Source organism: Ambystoma mexicanum, chromosome 5p (assembly GCF_040938575.1).
Source record: "Ambystoma mexicanum isolate Mex_15411 chromosome 5p, UKY_AmexF1_1, whole genome shotgun sequence".
Taxonomy (NCBI): domain Eukaryota; kingdom Metazoa; phylum Chordata; class Amphibia; order Caudata; family Ambystomatidae; genus Ambystoma; species Ambystoma mexicanum.
The window spans coordinates 1,209,292,086-1,209,311,717 of record NC_090930.1 but is presented as its reverse complement, the minus strand read 5'-3'; the positions used below and the strand labels follow the sequence as shown (position 1 = coordinate 1,209,311,717).

Sequence of the window (19,632 nt, the reverse complement as noted above, 5' to 3'; positions counted from 1 at the left end):
AAGGGTGGGGGGTAGGGGCTTTTTCCATTCCCCCCCCCCTCCTCCGCAGCAGCCTCAGAGGGAAAGAAAGCATGACGCATCCCTTTGGGTCCACGTTTCTCCGGTGGGGGGCAGGCTTGCCTTTCACGTGCATTTTTGGCACCAGAACTTTTCGGACCCCTGGATCCTCTCGGTAGTATCCTCTGGGTACCGTCTACTGGTTCCCCCATCTCTACCCTCCCCCCTCTCCCACAGATAGCGTTGGCAACTTCTGTTGTCAGAAATTTGGTCGCTCGTCGAGAGTCGGGCAGTGGAAGAAGCCCCAGCCTCCCAGAGAGCATTGGGCTTTTATTCCAGGATTTTTGCCATACAAAAGAAGAACCAGGCTGGCCTGAGAGTTGTTCGACCTATCCACCCTCAACCTCTACCTCCCTCTTCAAAAATTCAAGATGGTTACGCCAGCACTCATTACGGAGACACTAGACAAGAGAGACTGGACGTGCTCCCTGGATCTGAAGGACGCTTATTTACACGTCTCGATTTGGCAACCACATCGCTCCTTCCTGCACTTCAGGATCATGGGCTGCCATTTCCAATACAAGGTGCTACCCTTTGGCCTGACCTCAGCCCCCAGGGTATTTACCAGGCTCATGAAAGCATTGGCAGCCCTTCTCAGGGCCCAGGGCCACCACATCTACCCGTACCTAGACGACTGGCTCGTCAGGGTGAGATCTCTGGAGGCAGTTATCCACACTTCCTCCGCACTTACGAACACACTCCACGTTCTGGGGTTTACGATCAACCTCAAGACGTCTCAACTGCAGCCTACGCAGAGCCTGACCTTCCTGGGCCTCATCTGGGATACAAGCTCCAAGAGAGTCTTTCCCTCGGAGGACAAGGTCACGGCCTTCAAGCGAGCTGCTGCTCACTTCCTTACCAGAGCAGTGACGGCCTGGTGGTACCAACACTTATTAGGTGGTATGACAGCGGTCCTACTGGCCGTGCCACACACGAGACTCAGGATGAGGAGATTACAGCTGCACTTCACAGCCTCATGGAATCAGCAGAAGGGATCCCAAGTAGAGCCGGTCAGTATCCCTCTTTCTCTCCGCTCGGACCTCACATGGTGGTCCAGGGACTGCAACCTGTGGACAGGCAAGCCCTTCCGGAAGCTTGCCCCACAGGTCACCATCATTACGGACTCCTCCCTGGAAGGCTGGGGAGCCACTCTGGACAGCCACCGCAATCATGGAGTCTGGACCCGGCAGGAGCAGACGTCTCATCAACTGGCTGGAGCTCAAGGCCATCTAGCTAGCTCTCAGAGCTTTCCTTCCGCTCATTGGGGGCAAGACCGTCCTTATCCAGACCGACAACTACACCAGCATGTACTATGTCAACAAACAGGGACGTACCAGGTACCCGCCACTGTGCAGCCTAGCGGTCAGCATGTGGGAATGGGCCCGGGAGAACATCTAACTCACGGCCTTCCACCTCACGGGGGGAGGCCAACTTGGAAGTGGACAGGCTCAGCAGAATAGAAGTGGACAATTGCAAATGGCAATGGAACGACCAAGTGCTGCTGGAGATCTTCAGCAGATGGGGGCATCCTCAAGTGGATCTGCTTGCCTCCTGGGACAACAGGAAGTGCCAACAGTTTGTTTCCTGGCAGGGGCAGGGCCCCGGCTCCCTGGGTGACGCATTCCAGTTACAGTGGGACGGCATGACAGCATATGCCTTCCCTCCCACGCCTCTGGTCCACAGGGAGATATGCAAGATAAAGGAATCTTGTCACGTCAGCATCATTCTGATAGCTCCATGGTGGCCGGCGAGACAGTGATTCTCTGAACTGCTCAGCCTCACAGACAGACCAACCATTCGCCTTCTGATGGGGCCAGCCCATCTCCTGGTCCAGCAGGGGGGCAGGGTCATCCATCCCGCCCCACAGAAGTTAGCCCTCGCAGCGTGGTTCCTGAACAGGTCATGCTCAAGCACCTGAGCCTATCACAGGCTAACCTGGAAATCATTCAAGGCGCCAGGAGCAAGGCTACCAGGAGCCAATACAAGAGTAAATGGACTAGGGTCTGCCATTGGGTGGACTTCAAGGAGATCGACCCCCTTACCTGTACGCTGGATGATGTGCTCTCCTTCTCGGCACACCTTGCACACTCAGGCGTACAGGTAGACACATGCCGCACCTATCTGGTAGCCATAGGGGCCTACAGAAATTCGGAGGAGGAGGTCTTTTCCTCTTCCAACCCGATAGTCAGGAGACATTTGGCCTGCCCGTCCAGACTCTACACACCCATCAAGAAGCCAGACCCCGTTGGGGACCTCAATGTGGTGGTGGGCGCCTTGGCGCACAAACCCTTCGAGCCAATGGCATCTGCGGACATCATGGTTATCATTAGAACAGCTTTGTTAGCGGGCCTCACCTCTGCCTGCAGAGTCAGCAAGATCCAGGCTCTGGTGGCCTCAGAACCCTGTACCGCTTTTCACAGGGATAAAGTAGTCTTGCAGACACATCCGCCATTCCTACCGAAGGTACCCTCCGCTTTCCATCTAAACGAGGAAATAGTCTTACCTACGTTTTTTGCTGACCCCAGGGACGAGGCTCAGAGTCTTGCACTGTCTGGATTTCAGACGCACTCTGAAATTCTATCTGGACAGGACCAAGGGCTTCTGCGAGTCGGATGCACTGTTTGTCACCTTTGGGGGATCTAGGCCCAGGTATCGAGCATCCAAGGCCTCTATTGCACGGTGGATGGTTTCGGCCATCAAGGAGACCTACGAGGGGCAGCACAAGCCGCTGCCAGCTAACATTCGCGCCCATGCTGTTAGAGCCAAAGCCACGGCCATTGCATCCCAACGGCAGGTTCTGTGGCAGGTCATCAGCAGGGCGGCCACCTGGGCCACCCCTTCAGCTTTCTGTAAGCATTACTGTTTGGACGCTGGCTCGAAGTCGGACGCGGCCGTCGGACAGATGGTTCTAAGGAACCTATTTGCTTAGGGAGGGTCTCCTCTCCACCCTGGGGCTACATTCAGTTGTAATCGCCCATTTAGTATGGAGGAAAGGGGACGGGACGTAAGAGTAATTAATAGTTACTGTAGTGACTAACGTAATCTTAGTCCATAGTCCCCTTTCCTCCATACGTCCCACCACCCCCGCTCCCCTTATAACACTGGTGTCATTAGGCAATGTTAAATATTGTCAACGCGTCAATGGGGACTGAGGAGTGGTGCCGGTGGGCGGAGTAAGGTTACGTCTCCTGTCCGCAAGGGTGGAGTAAAGGGGACTATGGACTAAGAGTACGTTAGTCACTACGGTGAGTAATTATTAATATACGATACGTTGCAGTACTTACTTTCCCAGTATCTTGGCCTACTTGTAGTTAAACCCTTTATTTTTAAAATACCATAGTGTTTCTTCTTTGGACCATATGTATGCTACTATTTCTTTGTACCATGCTACAGCCCTCTCTCCCTCCTAAGATAAGCCGGGATGCTCTATCTATGCTACCAAATGTTCACAGGTGGCGCAGCCTTAAACTAAGAGTTGTGTTTTGTACTGTCTCCGATATGGTTTTATGATGCCCTTATTTGAACTTTATAAAACCTGTCCAAATAAGGAACAGGCGAAGATGTGAAGACTGGTTGTTGCCATTGGCCCAGAGGGTCGAAGCACCAACGAGGGTCTTCTGAGATCAGTAGCCAGGCAGGGCTCCACTGGGACCGCAGCAAGACTTGATCGCCAGGCCTCTTCAGGATCAGTCCACGGGTCTTCCTTCGTCTGCACAGCTGCACAGGATACTTGGCTCCCCTTCTGATCTGCTGGAATGGCTGCAGGACTCCTTTTTATCACAAATTCAGGTGAGCGATCAGACCCGCCTGCCAATGTAAAGATCTGCCCCCACACATGCACACCAGCAGTGATCCAATCAGGGACCACTGTGGGTCGTACTCTTGCATACACACTCAGACATACTGGCACCATTATGTTGATTGGAACCAGACTGTCCCAACCCACTTCCCGGAACCCAAAGACACTAGCCCACGAAAAGCAAGGATTTCCCTGGCAAGTGCATGACCATAAAAGGACATTCCTGACCTGGCAACGTAGGAAGAAGGCAAAAGAACAAAATGGCCAAAGACAAGCGAAAAAACCTCATGGCACAGCCATGTTAAGACACTAGCCACAGGAGCTAAGCGTGGTAAATAAGAGATGGATAATTAAGAATACAGGAAAAATGTAACAGCTGCCACCAGCTTGTACTTGGGCACATTTGAAAGTAACCAAAACATCCTTTGAGTGAAGTCTAGGGTGATACAAAAGTATCCCCATTGCACTGCATTGGAAGTTGCATTGTGCAACATGAAAGTGACCCAAAAATAGTAACATTTACAAGAAAAGGGAAACCTAGTTTCCCAGTACTGACAGTCTGAAGGGCTAAGTTATTTTCCCAATAACAAGTGCGCAAAAGGACAGAGAAGTGAGGCTCAAGGCTTCACTTTACTGTAAAAAGTTAGGCCATGGTGTAAAAACAAATGCAAAATGTTTGGGGTCTGTAGAATATGGAGAGAGAGTTGCGAAAAGAGAAACCCTTCCCAACAGTTGAGTGAAGTCACAAGAATTGTAGTGGTGCATGTAATTGGTACATCATATTAACCATTAGTTAGTATACATTTTAGTGGCTTATTATTGTTGGACCTCCTTTTAATCTTTGAGTAAGTTGAGATGGCCTATTCTTAATGTTTAATTTGCTGTGTCATTTTGAAGCTCTGTGCTAAATCAGTGGGTTTCAGATGACCCTAAACACTTGATTCAATTGAATGTGTATAGCACCCATTGATAAAATGTTTTCTTTGTCAACAGCAAGGAAATTTTAATAGTTCGGTTGGCTCAGATGGATATATGCTGTCGTCATTGACGTGTGGGATGTCTCCAGTCACCTCTATTACAGAGGGACTCCAGCAGGTATGTACTGATTTGAGGCAACTCCAGTTACACATTGAATTCTCAGTCGATATTCTGGGGGTTCCAATCACTGCTCCTTGCCTTTGTCTGTTGTATGGTGAACGCCCCATAACATTACTGAATGGTTATGTCCCTTAATCAGTTGACATATTTTCAAATGTAATTCTACAACAGAATGCTTATCCTACCATTGCAAATCAAATGTCTAATGGATTGTGTCCTCCTAAGTATTCCACATCTTTGACATGTAATGTCCACAGCTGTGCACTTCGGAAACTTTGTCAGCAGAGGGCGTCCTGCGTCAATGACGTTGGGTCGATGTCCCCCGAAGGCCTCTGTCGAGGGTGATGTCACCGGATGTTATAAATAGGACGCATGCCGCCCGCAGCCTCAGTTCCGTTTTTTCCACGAACGTGTTGCTTCGTGAAACTCGGCGCGCCTTGTGTGTTCATCGTTACGATGTCTTTCTCTTCGACCCCTCCGACTCCGCGATCTGGCTTCAAGACCTGCTTGGACTGCAAGTCGAAAATGTCGCTCACCGACACGCACCACATTTGTTTGTGGTGCCTGGGTGAGTCGCACGACACCGATGACTGCTCGAAATGCCAGTCGCTGACTGCCAAGGCCTCGCGGGAGAAGAAGGGGAAGCTCCAGGTAGGTAGGGGCTCTAAGCCTGCTAAGTCCCAAACGTTCAAATCTAAGTCTAAGGGGGTTTCCACCGACAACTCGAGGGGCGACTCTCCGCGTCGGAAGGAGTCCCAGGGATCTCAGTCCCGGAGTGGTTCCCACCATTCTTCTTCCTCATCCCGGCACTCTAGGAAGCGCTGTCACCGGTCGCCTTCCCTGTCCTCCTCGGAGGATGGTGCCTCGAGGAAGATCGTATGCCCGACGAAGTCCTCGACTCCAGAGGAATGGGCTGCGTCTAAAGAGCACATTTTTGCGATGTTTCAATCGCAGGGCACAGGTCCGGTCGTGCCTTCTACCGAAGCCGGCCAGGATCGGTCTCGTACCATGGCTCGCACGCCTTCGGACTCGGGTACATGACGCAACTCACATCAGGAGCCTTCGAGGCCCCGTACGGACAAGGATTCGAAAAGTCGCAAGAGATGTGCTTCTAGGTCCCGGTCCTCGTCTCTGGCGAGACCGCAGCAACCTAATGAGGGCTCGGGGCCGGTGTCGACTCGGTCGGCGCCATGTCCGTCTGACTCTGACATCGACGCTTTGCCGTCGTATCAGCCCATGGCGCCGTCGGCACCTTTGTCGACACCTTCGGCGCTCACGACGTCGAGGTTATCTGTTTTGGTTTTTTTTCTCAAAATTTCCCTTTGGAGTACCCAGATCTCGTGGATCCTCCAAGGAAGGCTACTGGGAAGTCTGTGCGGCCAGTTTTGGCCTCCAGGCCCTCTTCTGTCTTCAGGCCTGGGTTTCAGCCCCCGCTGGATGACATTTATGAAGAGGAGGCAAGGTCTGAGTTTGAGGACCCTGGTGAACTTGATGAGGCTCCACTTTTTTCTGGAGACCATCAGTTGGAGGACTTGAGGCAGACCCTCCATGATGCCAGTGGGTTGGACAGTTCTCCGGAAGTGGAATTCGGTAGGCCTGAGCCTGGGGCTCATGCAGTCTTCGTACAGAAGGCTCATGGTGAGAGTCTGGGAGTATCTGGCCTGGTCCAGTCCTCCTGAAGACTTCGTGCAGGATGATCAAACAGACCTTTTAGATCAAGGTCCGTCCTCTGACCCTGTTTAGCTATTTAATCTTACCTTGCAGAAAAGGGTGGCAGCTGCTTGGCAGTCTCCGGAATCTCTTCCGGCTGTTAATAAATCTTTGACTAAGAAATACTGCCCTTCCGTTAGCGACCCCAGCTATTTATCTACTCACCCCACTCCTAATAGTTTGGTGGTGCAGGCGACTACGGCCACCTCAAGGTAGGCAGCGTACCCTACCATCCCTCTGGATAGAGACGACAAGCGCTTCGACGGTTGGCCCCGGAAGGTATTTTCTGCTGGGAGCATGGCCTTGAAACCAGCCAACTCCACGTGTGCCTTGGCAAGGTTTTCACACACTCTGTGGAATTGTTTCTTTGGCTGCTGAGCATATTCCCGAGGGGGAGGAAAGGGATGGGTTCCTTGCTCTCGTGCAGGATGGCAAGGATGCCATGTGTGAATCCCTTCAGTCGGGTTTGGCTACCGCCGACGGCGTTAGCCGATCCATGGCTGCGAGCACCATTATACGCAGATTTGCGTGGTTGCGGAAGTCGGGGTTTGCTCCGGATGTGCAGGCCTGTCTTCTGAACATGCCCTTTAATGGCGCTCATTTGTTTGGCAGCAAGGCTGACGAGAGCTTTGAGAGGTTGCAGACCGCGAAAGCTGTGGCGAAATCTTTAAGCTCTGCAGTGCGTCCTCCGCCTTTTCGTAGCAGGTGACAGCAGTGGATGGGAGGTTCTTTTCGTTACTACTCTTCCTTTGGTAGAACGAGAGGGGCCGCCAGTCAAAGGGGCCAGCGCAAAAAAGTACCCATGGTGGTCGGGGGAAATCGTGGTGCCAAAGCCGTTCAGGCAGCTGCCTCTTTGCCTTCAGGCGCTGCCGTAGACGCTTCCAAACAGTCATGAGGCCATGTCCCATGGTTCGCCGGTTGGGGGCAGACTGTCTCAGTATCTCGAAGAGTGGCGAGCCATTACTTCAGATGCGTGGGTTCTGGATATCTTAGCCCACGGCTACTGCCTTGACTTCCTTCAGCAGCCTCACGACAATCCACCAGGGAAACTCTCTTTGAAGCTTCTGGATCCGCTCCTTGCGCAGGAAATCGTGTCCCTGCTGGAGAAAGGCGCTATAGAACCAGTGCCTGTAGCGGAGAGGAACAAGGGATGGTATTCCCCTTATTTTCTTATCCCAAAGAAAGACGAGGGGATTGAGAGCCATCATGGACTTGCGTTAGTTGAAAAAACTTCTCCAGAACGACAAGTTCAAGATGGGCACTCTTTCTCACGTCCTCCAGGCCCTTCAACTTCAGGATTGGTTTGTGTCTATGGACCTCAAGGATGCTCACTTTCATGTGCCGATCCATCCCGCGCACAGGAAGTACCTGAGGTTTTGCGTCCTGCCATTTGGATTGACCTCCGCCCGAGGGTCTTCACCAAGCTCATGGTGGTGGTGGCAGCGTACCTCAGGTGAGGGGGGATTCACGTCTACCCCTACCTGGACGACTGGTTGATCCGGACGTGCCCTCCTGAGCGAGCGTTGGGTCACCTCACTCACCTGCCGCGCCCTCCACAGGCTGGGCGTCTCCCTGAATTTCAAGAAGTCGCATCTGATGCCTACCCAACAGCTCCAGTACATTGGGCTGTGTTAGGGAAGTGCTTGCCTCCCAGGGTGAGAGCTCATCACATTGTGCAGATGGTGGACAAGTTTCAACAGGCCCAGAATCTCCCGGCTTTCAAATTCTTAAGGTTGCTCAGCCTCATGGCATACTGCCTTTTTCTGGTGCCAGAGGCCAGGCTGGGGATGAGATACCTGCAATGATGCAGTGGTCGCAGCTCTCCGGCAAGATGATGGATCCTGTTCAGATTCCACTCTCGGTCTCACAGGATCTTCTCTGGTGGGCCAACGAAGGGAACCTGATGAGGGGGGGAAACCGTTTTGGCAACCGTGGCTGTAGGTGACTGTAGTGACGGACTCTTCCCTCACAGGATGGGGCGCTGATGCCAACGACTTGACTGCCAGCGGTCGTTGGTCTCTGTCGGAGTCCAGACTCTACATCAGTATGGTAGAGCTGAGGGCTATCAGGCGAGCCCTGAAGGCTTTCCTTGCCTCTGTACGGGGGAAGAGTGTCCTAATCATGACGGACAACACAGTGGCCAGGCATTACCTCAACAAAAAGGGGGGGGGGTAGGGTCACTTCCGTTGTGCAGAGAGGCAATGCACCTCTGGTTGTGGGCCATCCAGCAGAACATTTCGATCCCGGCAGTTCATCTGGCAGGAGACGAAAATGTGGCGGCAGACGCTCTCAGCAGGCAGAGCACGATCTCTCACGAGTGGGAGTTGTCTCAGGAAGTCCTTCAGGAGATCTTCGCCCTTTGGGATAACCCGCAAGTGGATCTCTTTGCCACCAGTGTCAACCGGAAGTGCGAGAGATTTTGCTCAAGGGAATTTCCTTCAAGAGGAGCCTTAGGAGACGCGTTAATGGTGGATTGGTCATTCATGCTGCTCTATGCGTTTCCTCCAGTCCCCGTCATTCCTCAAGTGTTGCAGAGGTTACGGAGGTTCGGCTCCCACATGATCCTCATTGCTCCGGATTGTGCCAGGAGAGCATGGTACCCGGACCTTCTAGAAATGTCCATCTGCCCTCCGCGCCCTCTTCCCTACCGAGATATCTGCTCTCGTGCGAGGGGGTGGGTGGTTGGGTCAGGTCAGGTCAGGTTCTCGATCCAGAGGTCAAGACTCTCAACCTTCACGCTTGGTATCTGAAAGGTTGAGTTATAAGTATTGGGATCTCCCAGATGACGTGATGGAGGTGTTGCTTTCGGCCAGGCGGGCTGCAACAAAATCCATGTACCATTGCCATTGGCGCAAGTTCTGCGACTGGTGCAGAAGTCACAATGTTGATTGTTTTCTGTGCTCCATTCCTATGGTTTTGTCTTTATTACTTTCTTTGGCCCACAGGGGCCTTCAAGTGGGTACCATTAAGGCTTACCTGGCGGCGGTGTCTATCTTTAAGCGCTCGTCTGAAGAATGTTCTTACTTTAAGATTCCTTTGATTTCTCAGTTTCTTAAAGTACTAACTAATGGCTTTCCGTCGTCTCCTGTCCAGGTGCCGGTTTGGGATTTGAATTGGGTTTTGAAATTTCTCATGGGTGTTCCGTTTGAAACTTTGCACTCTTGTCCTTTGAGATTACTGTCCTTGAAGATTGTGTTCTTGGTTGCGGTTACTTCCGCTCGCAGAGTGAGTGAATTACAGGCACTTTCATCTAAGCCACCCTTTGCTGTGTTTCACAAGGACAGGGTTGGACTGCGGGTACGTCCCTCTTTTCTACCAAAGGTAGTATCTGAATATCATTTGAGTCAAAAGGTGGGTCTTACATCTTTCTACCCTCCTCCTCATCCTGGTAAGGAAGAGGAGCAACTCCATTGTTTGGATCCTAGGACAGCTCTGAGCTTTTACATTTCTAGGTTGTCCAGGGTCAGAGTAGGCGATCAACTCTTTGTAGGATATGCTGGACACCGATTGGGCCAGGCTGTTACCAAACAGACCTTGTCCAAGTGGATTATCCTCACCATTACAGAGTGTTACCGAGTGGCAGGTAAGGACCCTCCTGAAGGGTTGCAAGCTCATTCCAATAGGGGCGTGGCTACTTCCACAGCCCTCCAGCGGGGGGGGGTTCCTATTAGGAATATTTGGATGCAGCCACATGGGCTTCAATCCACAACTTTGTTAAACATTACTCCCTGGATACAATCCATGGTCAGGATATGGCCTTTGGAAAGGCGATTCTTTATTCCACAATCTGATTGGGTACTCTAAATTCTTTTTCCTCCTCCATTTACTGGTACTGCTTTGGGAGTCTGTCAAAGATGTGGAATACGTTGGAGGACACAATCCATTCGTAGAACAAGTTACTTACCAACTGGTAACGTTCTTTCGACTGGATGTTCCTCCAACTTATTCCACATCGCCTTCCCGGCCTGCCCCTCTGGAGAATTTCCTATGCGATTGCAGCTTACGTTTCCGCAAGGCTATGTGCAGTCAAGCAGTCATAAGACTGGTGGCACACATTCTGAGGGAAAAAACTTAAACTGAGGTTGCGGGCGCCGTGTGTCCTATTTATGACATCCGGTGATGTCGCCCTCAATGGAGGCCTTCGAGGGACATCGACCCAACGTCATCGATGCAGGACGCCCTCTGCTGAAAAAGTTTCCAAACTGCACAGCTGTGGACGTTACATGTCAAAGATGTGGAATACGTTGGAGGGACATCCAGTCGAAAGAACGCTACCAGTTGGTAAGTAACTTGTTCTTCTACTAAACATGTAGAGTATATCATTATGCTGTGCTTACTTTACTATTTTTCATTCACTGCCTATTCGATTTATAACAAAACCACCAACTCCCAAGATGCATCATGAATATCAGGTTTCAAAAGCATGAATTGTAAGATGATGGCAATGCCAAGGGTTCAAACATTTGCTTTCTTCCCTTGTCCAGCACAATGCTTTAACTGGTCTGGTCTTTGCCTTCATAGTTCAAGCATGACCGCTGACCAGTTGTCCCTTGCTGCATTGTGTAGCCTCTTGCTCTACTTGTCTGTGCTCTAGGGTTTCTGCTGGTGTTTTCCTCATTTTTGTGGAGCTGAATCTGCTAGCTTTTATGTTCTCCAGCATGGGGTCTTGCATGGATTGACATGCTACGAATATTATCTGTCGTCCGGCTGGGAATCCTCTGTAAAATGAAGCACTTCAGCTTTAAGCTAAAAAAAACTGCATTGTTGCTTGTATAGCCAGGTGCTGTCACTTTGGGTCATACAGCCCCATCCAATGACAGTTTTGCTCCTTGGCTCCACCCCTGGTGGCTATCTTTCAGATTCGGCTGTGCACGTAAAGTAGCAGTAAGCCGCAGAGGGTGTAAGGTGGGAGGGTTTGGGGTGGAGTTCCTGCAAGACCCATGCTGGTGAACAAGAGTTACCGGTAAGTAACCTGTTCCTTCTCCAGCATGGGGTCCTTTATGGATTCACATGCTATGAATACGATTACACAGCAGCATATATACACAGCCGCGGGATGTGGCAAGGCTCAACACAAGCAATAAAACGTAACCCTTAAATACACTCACCTGAAGAAAACAGGTTGCGAAGCAACGCTTGTCTGACAAGACTCCTCCCTGGAATCTCTGTTGACAAAATAGAATTTCGTGAAGGTGTTAGACGACCACGCAGCAGTTTTGCAGATATCCATCAGGAGAACACCACAGAGGAACGCAGTCGAAGCAATGGCTCTGGTGGAATGGGCACTCGGCAGCCTAGTAATGGTCTGTTGGTCAAGTGATGGCAATGTATGATACAGCCGTAGAGCCACCTGGAGGTGGAATCCTTCGATAGGGCCTTCCCAAGCCCTTGAGGCCCAAAGTTGATGAAAAGTTGCGAAGTCTTTCAAAAATCTTTAGGGCTTGCCACATAGAATTTAAAGGCATGCAACACATCCATAAATGCAAGTACCTTTCAGCAAGGGTTTGTAAAAAAAACTGGTACTACCAAAGTTTTGTTTAAATGAAAGCCAGGAGGCTTACAGTAGAGAGCCTGGATTTCTCCAACACGCCTGGCCGCGGGGATCGCCACTACGAAGGCGGTCTTCCATGAGAGGAACTTCAAATTTGTCAGATGCATGGGCTCAAACAGACCACCCATCAGTTTGGACAGGACAATGTTCAACTCCTATGCTGGGACAGGAGCCTTCACTGGAGGGAATGTTCTAAAGAGGCCCCTGAGGAACTCCTTCACAAGCCTGTGTGATCACATGAAGAGCTTGCCAGGAGCCTGGGTATACTGGGATATTGCGGCTAAGTGCACTTTGATGTACGCATGGGCAAGGCCAGCCTTAGCCAGAAAGATCAGGTTAGGCAGACGTTGCAGCACTGACGGACTGGTGAGAGATCTTCTGTGACTGGCACCACATTGTAAAGCTGTTCAACTTGTTTTTGTAGCAGGCAAGTGTAGACAGAGCCCTGGCCTTGGCTAGAATATTCTTGCATTCTAATGGAAGCAAATAAATGCCCACATTCTCAGGCTGCAGGAGCCAAGCCGACAGATTCAGGAACGCTGGGTCTTGGTGCAGGATTGCCCCTCCTCTGGATAGCAGGTATGGAAGAAGGTGCAGCTTGATGGCCGGAACCACTGACAGGTGAAGAAGGTCCGGGTACCAGATCTGTCTGGCGATGCAGGTGCAATGAGGATCATCCTGCAGCTGGATAGTTTGAGTGTGTTGAACACACGTAGGAGCGGTGGAATTGGCGGGAAAGCATAAAGGATAGGCCTTCCCACAGGAATGAGAAGGCGTCCCGCAGACACCTTGCCTGAGGACACTGACTGGTAAACCACTGGCACTTGCCATTGTCTGCTGTTGCACACAGGTCGATCTGAGGCTGGCCCCACTCGCTGAAGATCCCAGAGGCTGGAGCTTTCTGGAGCTCCCACTCGTGGCAGGACCACAGCTGCCTGCTGAGAGCGTCTGCAATGGTGTTTTGATTATCTGCCATTGAGCAATGGTGCAGCGCCACAGGCTCTGTTCCCTACAGAGAGAGGACGAGTGACCTCGTCCCATCCCGCTTTTTGATTTAATACATGGTGGTCGTATTGTCTGTTAAGACCCAGACACCTTTCCCAAGAGCTGAGGTTTGAAAGACTTGTGGACCCAAAAAACAGCCCATAGTTCCAGGACGTTGATATTCAATTCCAGAAGACAGTGTGGAGTTGGGTCCCCAGGAACAGAGCGTCTTAGAACAGCAACCATGCAGGATTTGGGATAGTTTATGGAGAATCTCAGAGAAGTTAGTCTGGACCGTCTCTGCTGTATGTTGCACCGCCTGGGCGTGAGAATGTGACCGGACCAGCCAATCGTTCAGGTAGGGATAGACAGACACTATTAGGACAAAAGAACACCGCCACTGGGCCCAGGCATTTGGTGAACACACTATGGGCTTAATTGAGGCCGAAGGGCAGCGCCTTGAATTGGTAATGTCTTCCTTACACAACGAATCTTAGGAACCTTGGATGTTTTGGGAGAATGGGGATGTGGAAATATGTATACTCCAGATCTGGTCTCGCCCGGAAATCTCCCTCCTCCAGTTGGCGAGCATGTGCTGCAACATGACCATTCTTAACTTCTGGTACTTCAGGAATTAGTTGCGACAAGCAAGTCCAGGATGGGCCTCAACCCTCCTGACTTCTTCCAAACCCAAACCAGAAAGTATCTGGAGTATACTCTGGAACACCAGAGGCACATCAGAACCGGGTCCACTGCCCCTTACAGCTGCATAGCCTGAACCTCCTTGACAAGTTGGGCTCTGTGCTGTTCTTGCCTTGTCACAGGAAGAATGCGGGGGGCGGGAGGGGCACTTGTCCTGGAACTCGAGATAGCTGACCTCCCACTGGGGTGGTGAAGTGGGGGTCTGGGGGTGGGGCCTAGCCAGGCTTCCTTCTGTGCCTGCGCCCTGGTGACTTGGGGACAACAATACTGGTTACCTCTCCTATAGGCCTGGGAACTACCTGTATACACCTCCCGTGTAGTGGAGCAGGAGGGCTTTCGGTAGGAAGAGCTGAGCACCTTGGAAGTTTTTTTTTTTTAAGCTTAAGGCTGAACTGCTTTATTTTACTGAGGATTTCCAGTCTGCCGATGGGTGAATATTCATAGTATGTGAATCCGTGCAAACATAAATGTGTGTATAACAGTTGTGCGATGCCAAACAAAAAGATACAAAACCTAGGGTAGAATTGGTACTTCATTCTCTGTGGGCCAACATAAAGGCTCAGCCACTTACCACAGTCCAGCCATTTGCATAGGTTCACACACTACATACCCCATCGAAAAGAAACATCAAGATTATGGAGGTCAATCTACTTAAATGTACCTCAATTTGGGCCTGCAGTGAAATGAGCAGGCAACATCTAAACTGTATGTAGAATGATAGTTCTCCTACCATGAATGTGGAGAGCACAGGCCCCTGTCCCCTGTTGCATTAAAGGAGCACATGAGTGCAGCCATCATAAAACCTAGTGAGAGAGAGAGCTGTTGGGTAAGATTGTAACGTTGGTGCTAAATCTTACACACTTGTGAAAACCCCAGAACTTTTTGATGGACTGGTAGATTATTTGTCCCTAAACATCAATGAGTGGGAACCTTTTTCCACACTCGCAGATCCTTTTACTATTTCTATGAGTGCCATTTGTAAGACACTACATAGTGTCCTTTTAATTTGGTCCTTTTAATTTGATCCTCTTTGGCAACATTTGGTATATAGCTTTTTATTGTTACAGGGTTGCCCTTTTGGGCTCCCCTTTTACTTTCTCTGGCTAACCTTGCGAGTAATACAGTTCCCAAGGGTACAAAGGATATTTCTATCCCTTCTACATTTTGATAGGTGAAACCACCACAACCCACCTTATGTGGACTGCTGGGGAGATTCAATGAATCCCCTTTCTCCCTAGCACTGTAACATTTCTGTTACAGGGACAAGCTTATCTTAAATGGCTGATGGCAGTGAACCTTTTTACAAATTCGGTGTGCCTTTCAGCTGGTTGTTTTCACAGCTGCAGTACAGGCACCCATGGGTGCCCATTTTAGCAAAACAGCCCCAGTCTTCTTTTTTTTGCCATTTTTGCGGCTTCTTGTCCCTTCTTGGTCTTTCCCCTGACCTCCAGGGTGGGAAATTCCTTTGTGTGAATTGTATCCAAGGTGGGTGAAATCGGTCAAACCTGCCCAGTCTCCAGTATGTCTGCGAAGGCAAGAAGCGAGGGAGGAGTCCAAAACCACTGCAGCCCTTTGTCCTCCAGCCTGCCTGCAAGAATCCGGTTCAAACCTGGAGGCTGGCTGTCCTGAAAGGACTGTCAACTCCCCCCCCCCCCAAGTTGGAATGTTGCAATATTTGATTTGCTGGGTTCCTGCTGAGATGATTTTTACTGACCAGAGAGCCTCCTGTTACTCTTACTTCCAAGTGACCTGGGGACTCGAAAAACGATGACCCCGACCCACAGCATGGTGAGATTCACGAGTCTCAAGAGGACATGCATTTTCAGCCATCCGAATGCCTTGTGGGGCTGCAACACCCCGGGACTTTGTGCCATTGTGCGGTGCATGATCTTCCGAATTCTGAATCAAGCTGAAACTTTGGTGAAATCCTGCTTGACACCCAGAGACGCGATTCCAGTTCTTGAAGTGGCCTTACCAGAGTGCTGGGCCAGATTAGCGGCGTAAATCCAATCAGAATATTCAGTCGTCTTCTGGTTCCTGAAAAGGTGGGCAAAACCACATAGCCACATCCAGCCATGAAGAAACTCTTAACTGGAGCATTTTCTGTTGAGCCTTGCTTCAAAATCCCTTCCAAAGAGTTTTCTTCGGTCTTCATGACAAAGGAATCCATTGACCAGGTTTTTGGATACCGATCCTGAAGTCTTCCTGCTGCAGCTCTTCTATGCTGAGGTGCTGTATTGGCTGGGGTATTTACTTACCTTAAGCCTGTGCGATTTCTGTACCGTTTTTGGGGCGTATCCTGTGATGGGAGTCCTCTCACCCACTTCACCCAGGCCCACTGCTGTAATCCTCCTAGGGTGTCTTCTCAGAAGTCCTTGGACCGTTTCAACCTCTCTAAAGTGTAATGCTTACCTGTTTCAACAGTCTTCCTTAGGAACTCTGACTTTTGCTACTTCTGTGCCTATCCTGAACTGCTTGTTGGATACTAGAGACCTAGTGAGCCACTTTCTGCTACTGAGAACAGCTCCCTTCGGCCACTGAAAACACTAATGCTCCAAGAATAAGGGAAAGACTTTCTGAGGATTGGGCCTGTTGCCTAAAAAAGAGAACCAGTGTTTAAAAGTGTAATTACTTGTAAATGAGGTGTTTGGTAACTGTAACTCCGTGAGTGAGCAGTTAACAAAAGTTCTTACTCGCCTGTGAATTGGTTGTGCCGCTTCCCAAAAGTAATGCTGTTGGCTTCACTTAACTATTTCTTCCAAAATATTAGTGTGGAAGTTCACCAACTGGGTCTTGTTTCCCGTGACTTGCTGTATAGCCTGTCTAAGTCGGCCTTGGGTCTTACCTACCTGGAGTAAAATTGAGTCATTCTCATAGTGTACCATCGGATTTTGCTTTCCCTGGTCTGTTTTATACAGATGCTAAAACAGTCTTCGGTGTATACCTACCTTTAAGTTGCTGATGGCTCCTTCAAAAAGTATATGGGTTTTACTTACCTTGGTCTGCCTGGCTTACCTTAGTTGGTATTCTACTGACCTGAGAAGCACCTGTAATAGTATATTACAAAATTAGGTTTTACCTGCCTAGAATAGCTGTGTGCCATTCTTAAAAGGTGTTCTGTAGGTGTAGCTGACCTTGGTCTGCCTGGCATAATCCTAAATTGGTGTAAAAAGTTCTTACTTACCTTAGTCTGTGGTCCACTGAGCTGAAAAGCAACTGTAATTGTATATTACACCAACAGGTCTTACTCACCTAGTATAACTGTGTATTGCCCTGAATGTGGTTATAGGTTTCTACTGTTCCTTGAATGAGTGTTCCACTATTCAGAAAAGTATACTTGAAGGTTGGTTTACTAAGTGATTTTCTAATTTAGTGTCACTGCGCAACTGCTAGGGTCTACTACCCTTGCATTACTGAAAGTACTGCTAGGGTCTACTACCCTTGCATTACTGAAAGTAATTAAAGTAATTTATGGTTTTACTCCCCATGAATAGGTGTGTCCTATAATAAATGTGTTTGATAATGTTTGACTTGCTTAGACGTACTGTTAGTTTTCTAAACAAGTTTTATGCTTTGGGCTGTGTATTTTCAAGCATTGTGTTGTGTTTTTATATTGGGTTTATAATTCTATGACCAAGTACTTACCACCCAATATTTATCTTGGCCTAACTTGTATTTATAATAAACCTTTATTTTTTTTAATAATACTTCTGGTTGTAAGGGTTTCTGTTGAACCCTTGGTATACAAGTTCTTGTACCTTCCTACAACCCTTTTTCCCTCCTAAAATAAGGCGGACTGCTCTGACTACGCTACCATATACTTGGGTGGTACAGCCTTAAACTAAGAATGGAGTCTTGTACTGTCTCAGTTGAATGGTTTGACTATGCCCTTAGTTGGACTTCAGAAAAACTATCCTAACGAGCGAAATAGGGAAGGATGTTTGCCGCTAAAATGCAGCCAGGTCCACATCATAGGGAAAGGGAATATGCTAGGCCACATGTTAACGTGGGGAGAATCACTTAAGGCTATCAGGAGCAAAGTGGTGAGCATTGAGCAGTGGAAAGGGATGCAGTGGGACTTTGCTCTTTCAGTGTAAGCAAGAAATAAGAGGTGGATAGTACAAAAATGTAATCATTGTATCCTAGATCTGGGGTTGTACAAAAAAAGAGAAAATGAACAGAATACGTGTGTATATTCAGTGGAAAAAACATAGTTAAGGTGAACTAATTCAGTGCCACAAAACCCTTGAAATTCAGTGAAAAAACTTTTGTTGAAGCACCGTTGAGGTGAAATAATATGATGCAATGAATCCATTGAAAACCTTTAGTTGAAGTAACTTATAGGTGCTGATTTAATGCAACATAATGCCAATACAATTTTATGCCACAAAACACTATGGGGCATGTACATGATCACTCTAAAAGAAAAAGTCTCTTCAAGATATTTCAATAAGTTCGAAAAATGTATTACCTCTTTTAAATCTAAGTTTCAAAAAACATAAATACATACATGGTAAATGTCTTTTAGTAGGTAATTATATTCATCATTCCTACAATGTTTTTCACCAATCTGAATTTCAAAATTTCAACAAGTACAACAAAAATATTTCATCATCAAACAAGAGCAAAAAGAATGTTTTCTTCTTTGTAACAGGCAATGTTTTTTTTAAGAAAACATTTTTTATCCCAAGAAAGGTTCAGCAAAAAGTACCAACTTTATGCTTTCTGGAATGAATTTCGCAACAAGAGGGTTTTTTTTTATTTCCCCACACAATCACATGATGTTTGTCCACTACGCGGTTCGGGGTTATCTTCACCCCTTCTTCAGGTGTTGATGTGATGTTTCTAACAATATTCTTGTATCCTAAAAATATTTTGACAAAAAACAGAAATGTGTACTAATCTTGTCTCTGGAGTACAGCGAGTGCCCATTTCCCATATATGTATTTTAAGCCACCAATATATAATTTCACTGACCTTGGAAATATCCCAGGTCTATTCAGTCAATTCTGACTTCAGTCTCACTTCCTGAATGATCTCCAAAGATTCTAACCAAATGTTGCAGTCACTCTGTGAACAAACAATAATACCTGTAAGCTTCCTCACAGACACCACCTACTTGTTTCAACAAATTTGTCTGAGTCAATAAATCACTAGACCAGAATCCCGCTTAACAGACTTACTTGTCTACAACTCTAACAGAGTCCCAAACGCAACGCGGTGATGGCAAAAGGGCTGCAACCACAGCCTCCCATCCCGCGGTTCGTTTTAAATAGAAAGTCACTGAGTCACGTGATCGTAATTCCGATCACGTGACCCAACGTACATTTCTTCCCCTACAAACAGCACAGGTATTTATGAAACGCAGTATGTTATAAACGCATCACAGGAACGGCACATTGGCTGCGATCAAAGCCTCCCGCCCCGCGATGGGTTAGATTACATCTTTTACTTTTGTCACGCGATCTGCCCGATCACGTGACTAATGGTGCACATAATCCTTGTTCCTCAATGCTGCCCCATGTGACAATGAAGTCATCACGTGACGGCCTGCCCATGGCAAAAACCCATAGTTCAAAAGTTTGAAATGTGCATGCTTCACTACCTTAGAATTATCTCAGCAATGGGCCAATCCTGGAAAATACCAGAGCTGGAAAACAATGGTGAGATTTTGATGTTAAGCAATCGACCATTAATGTATGTGTTACTTACATGGGAAAAATTCTCCTAC

The 19,632-nt window shown here is 48.6% G+C and overlaps 1 protein-coding gene across 2 annotated transcripts in view; it reads left to right on the top strand.

The window, feature by feature from the left end:
- The window catches only part of KDSR (3-ketodihydrosphingosine reductase), a 738,731-nt gene that overhangs the window by 650,791 nt on the left and 68,308 nt on the right, over window positions 1–19,632 (top strand). For both annotated transcript variants that reach the window (XM_069613690.1, XM_069613691.1), the window contains exon 9: window positions 4,850–4,951. In XM_069613690.1, coding sequence (XP_069469791.1) covers window positions 4,850–4,951 — 102 coding nt within the window. The remainder of the gene's footprint in view (window positions 1–4,849; window positions 4,952–19,632) is intronic.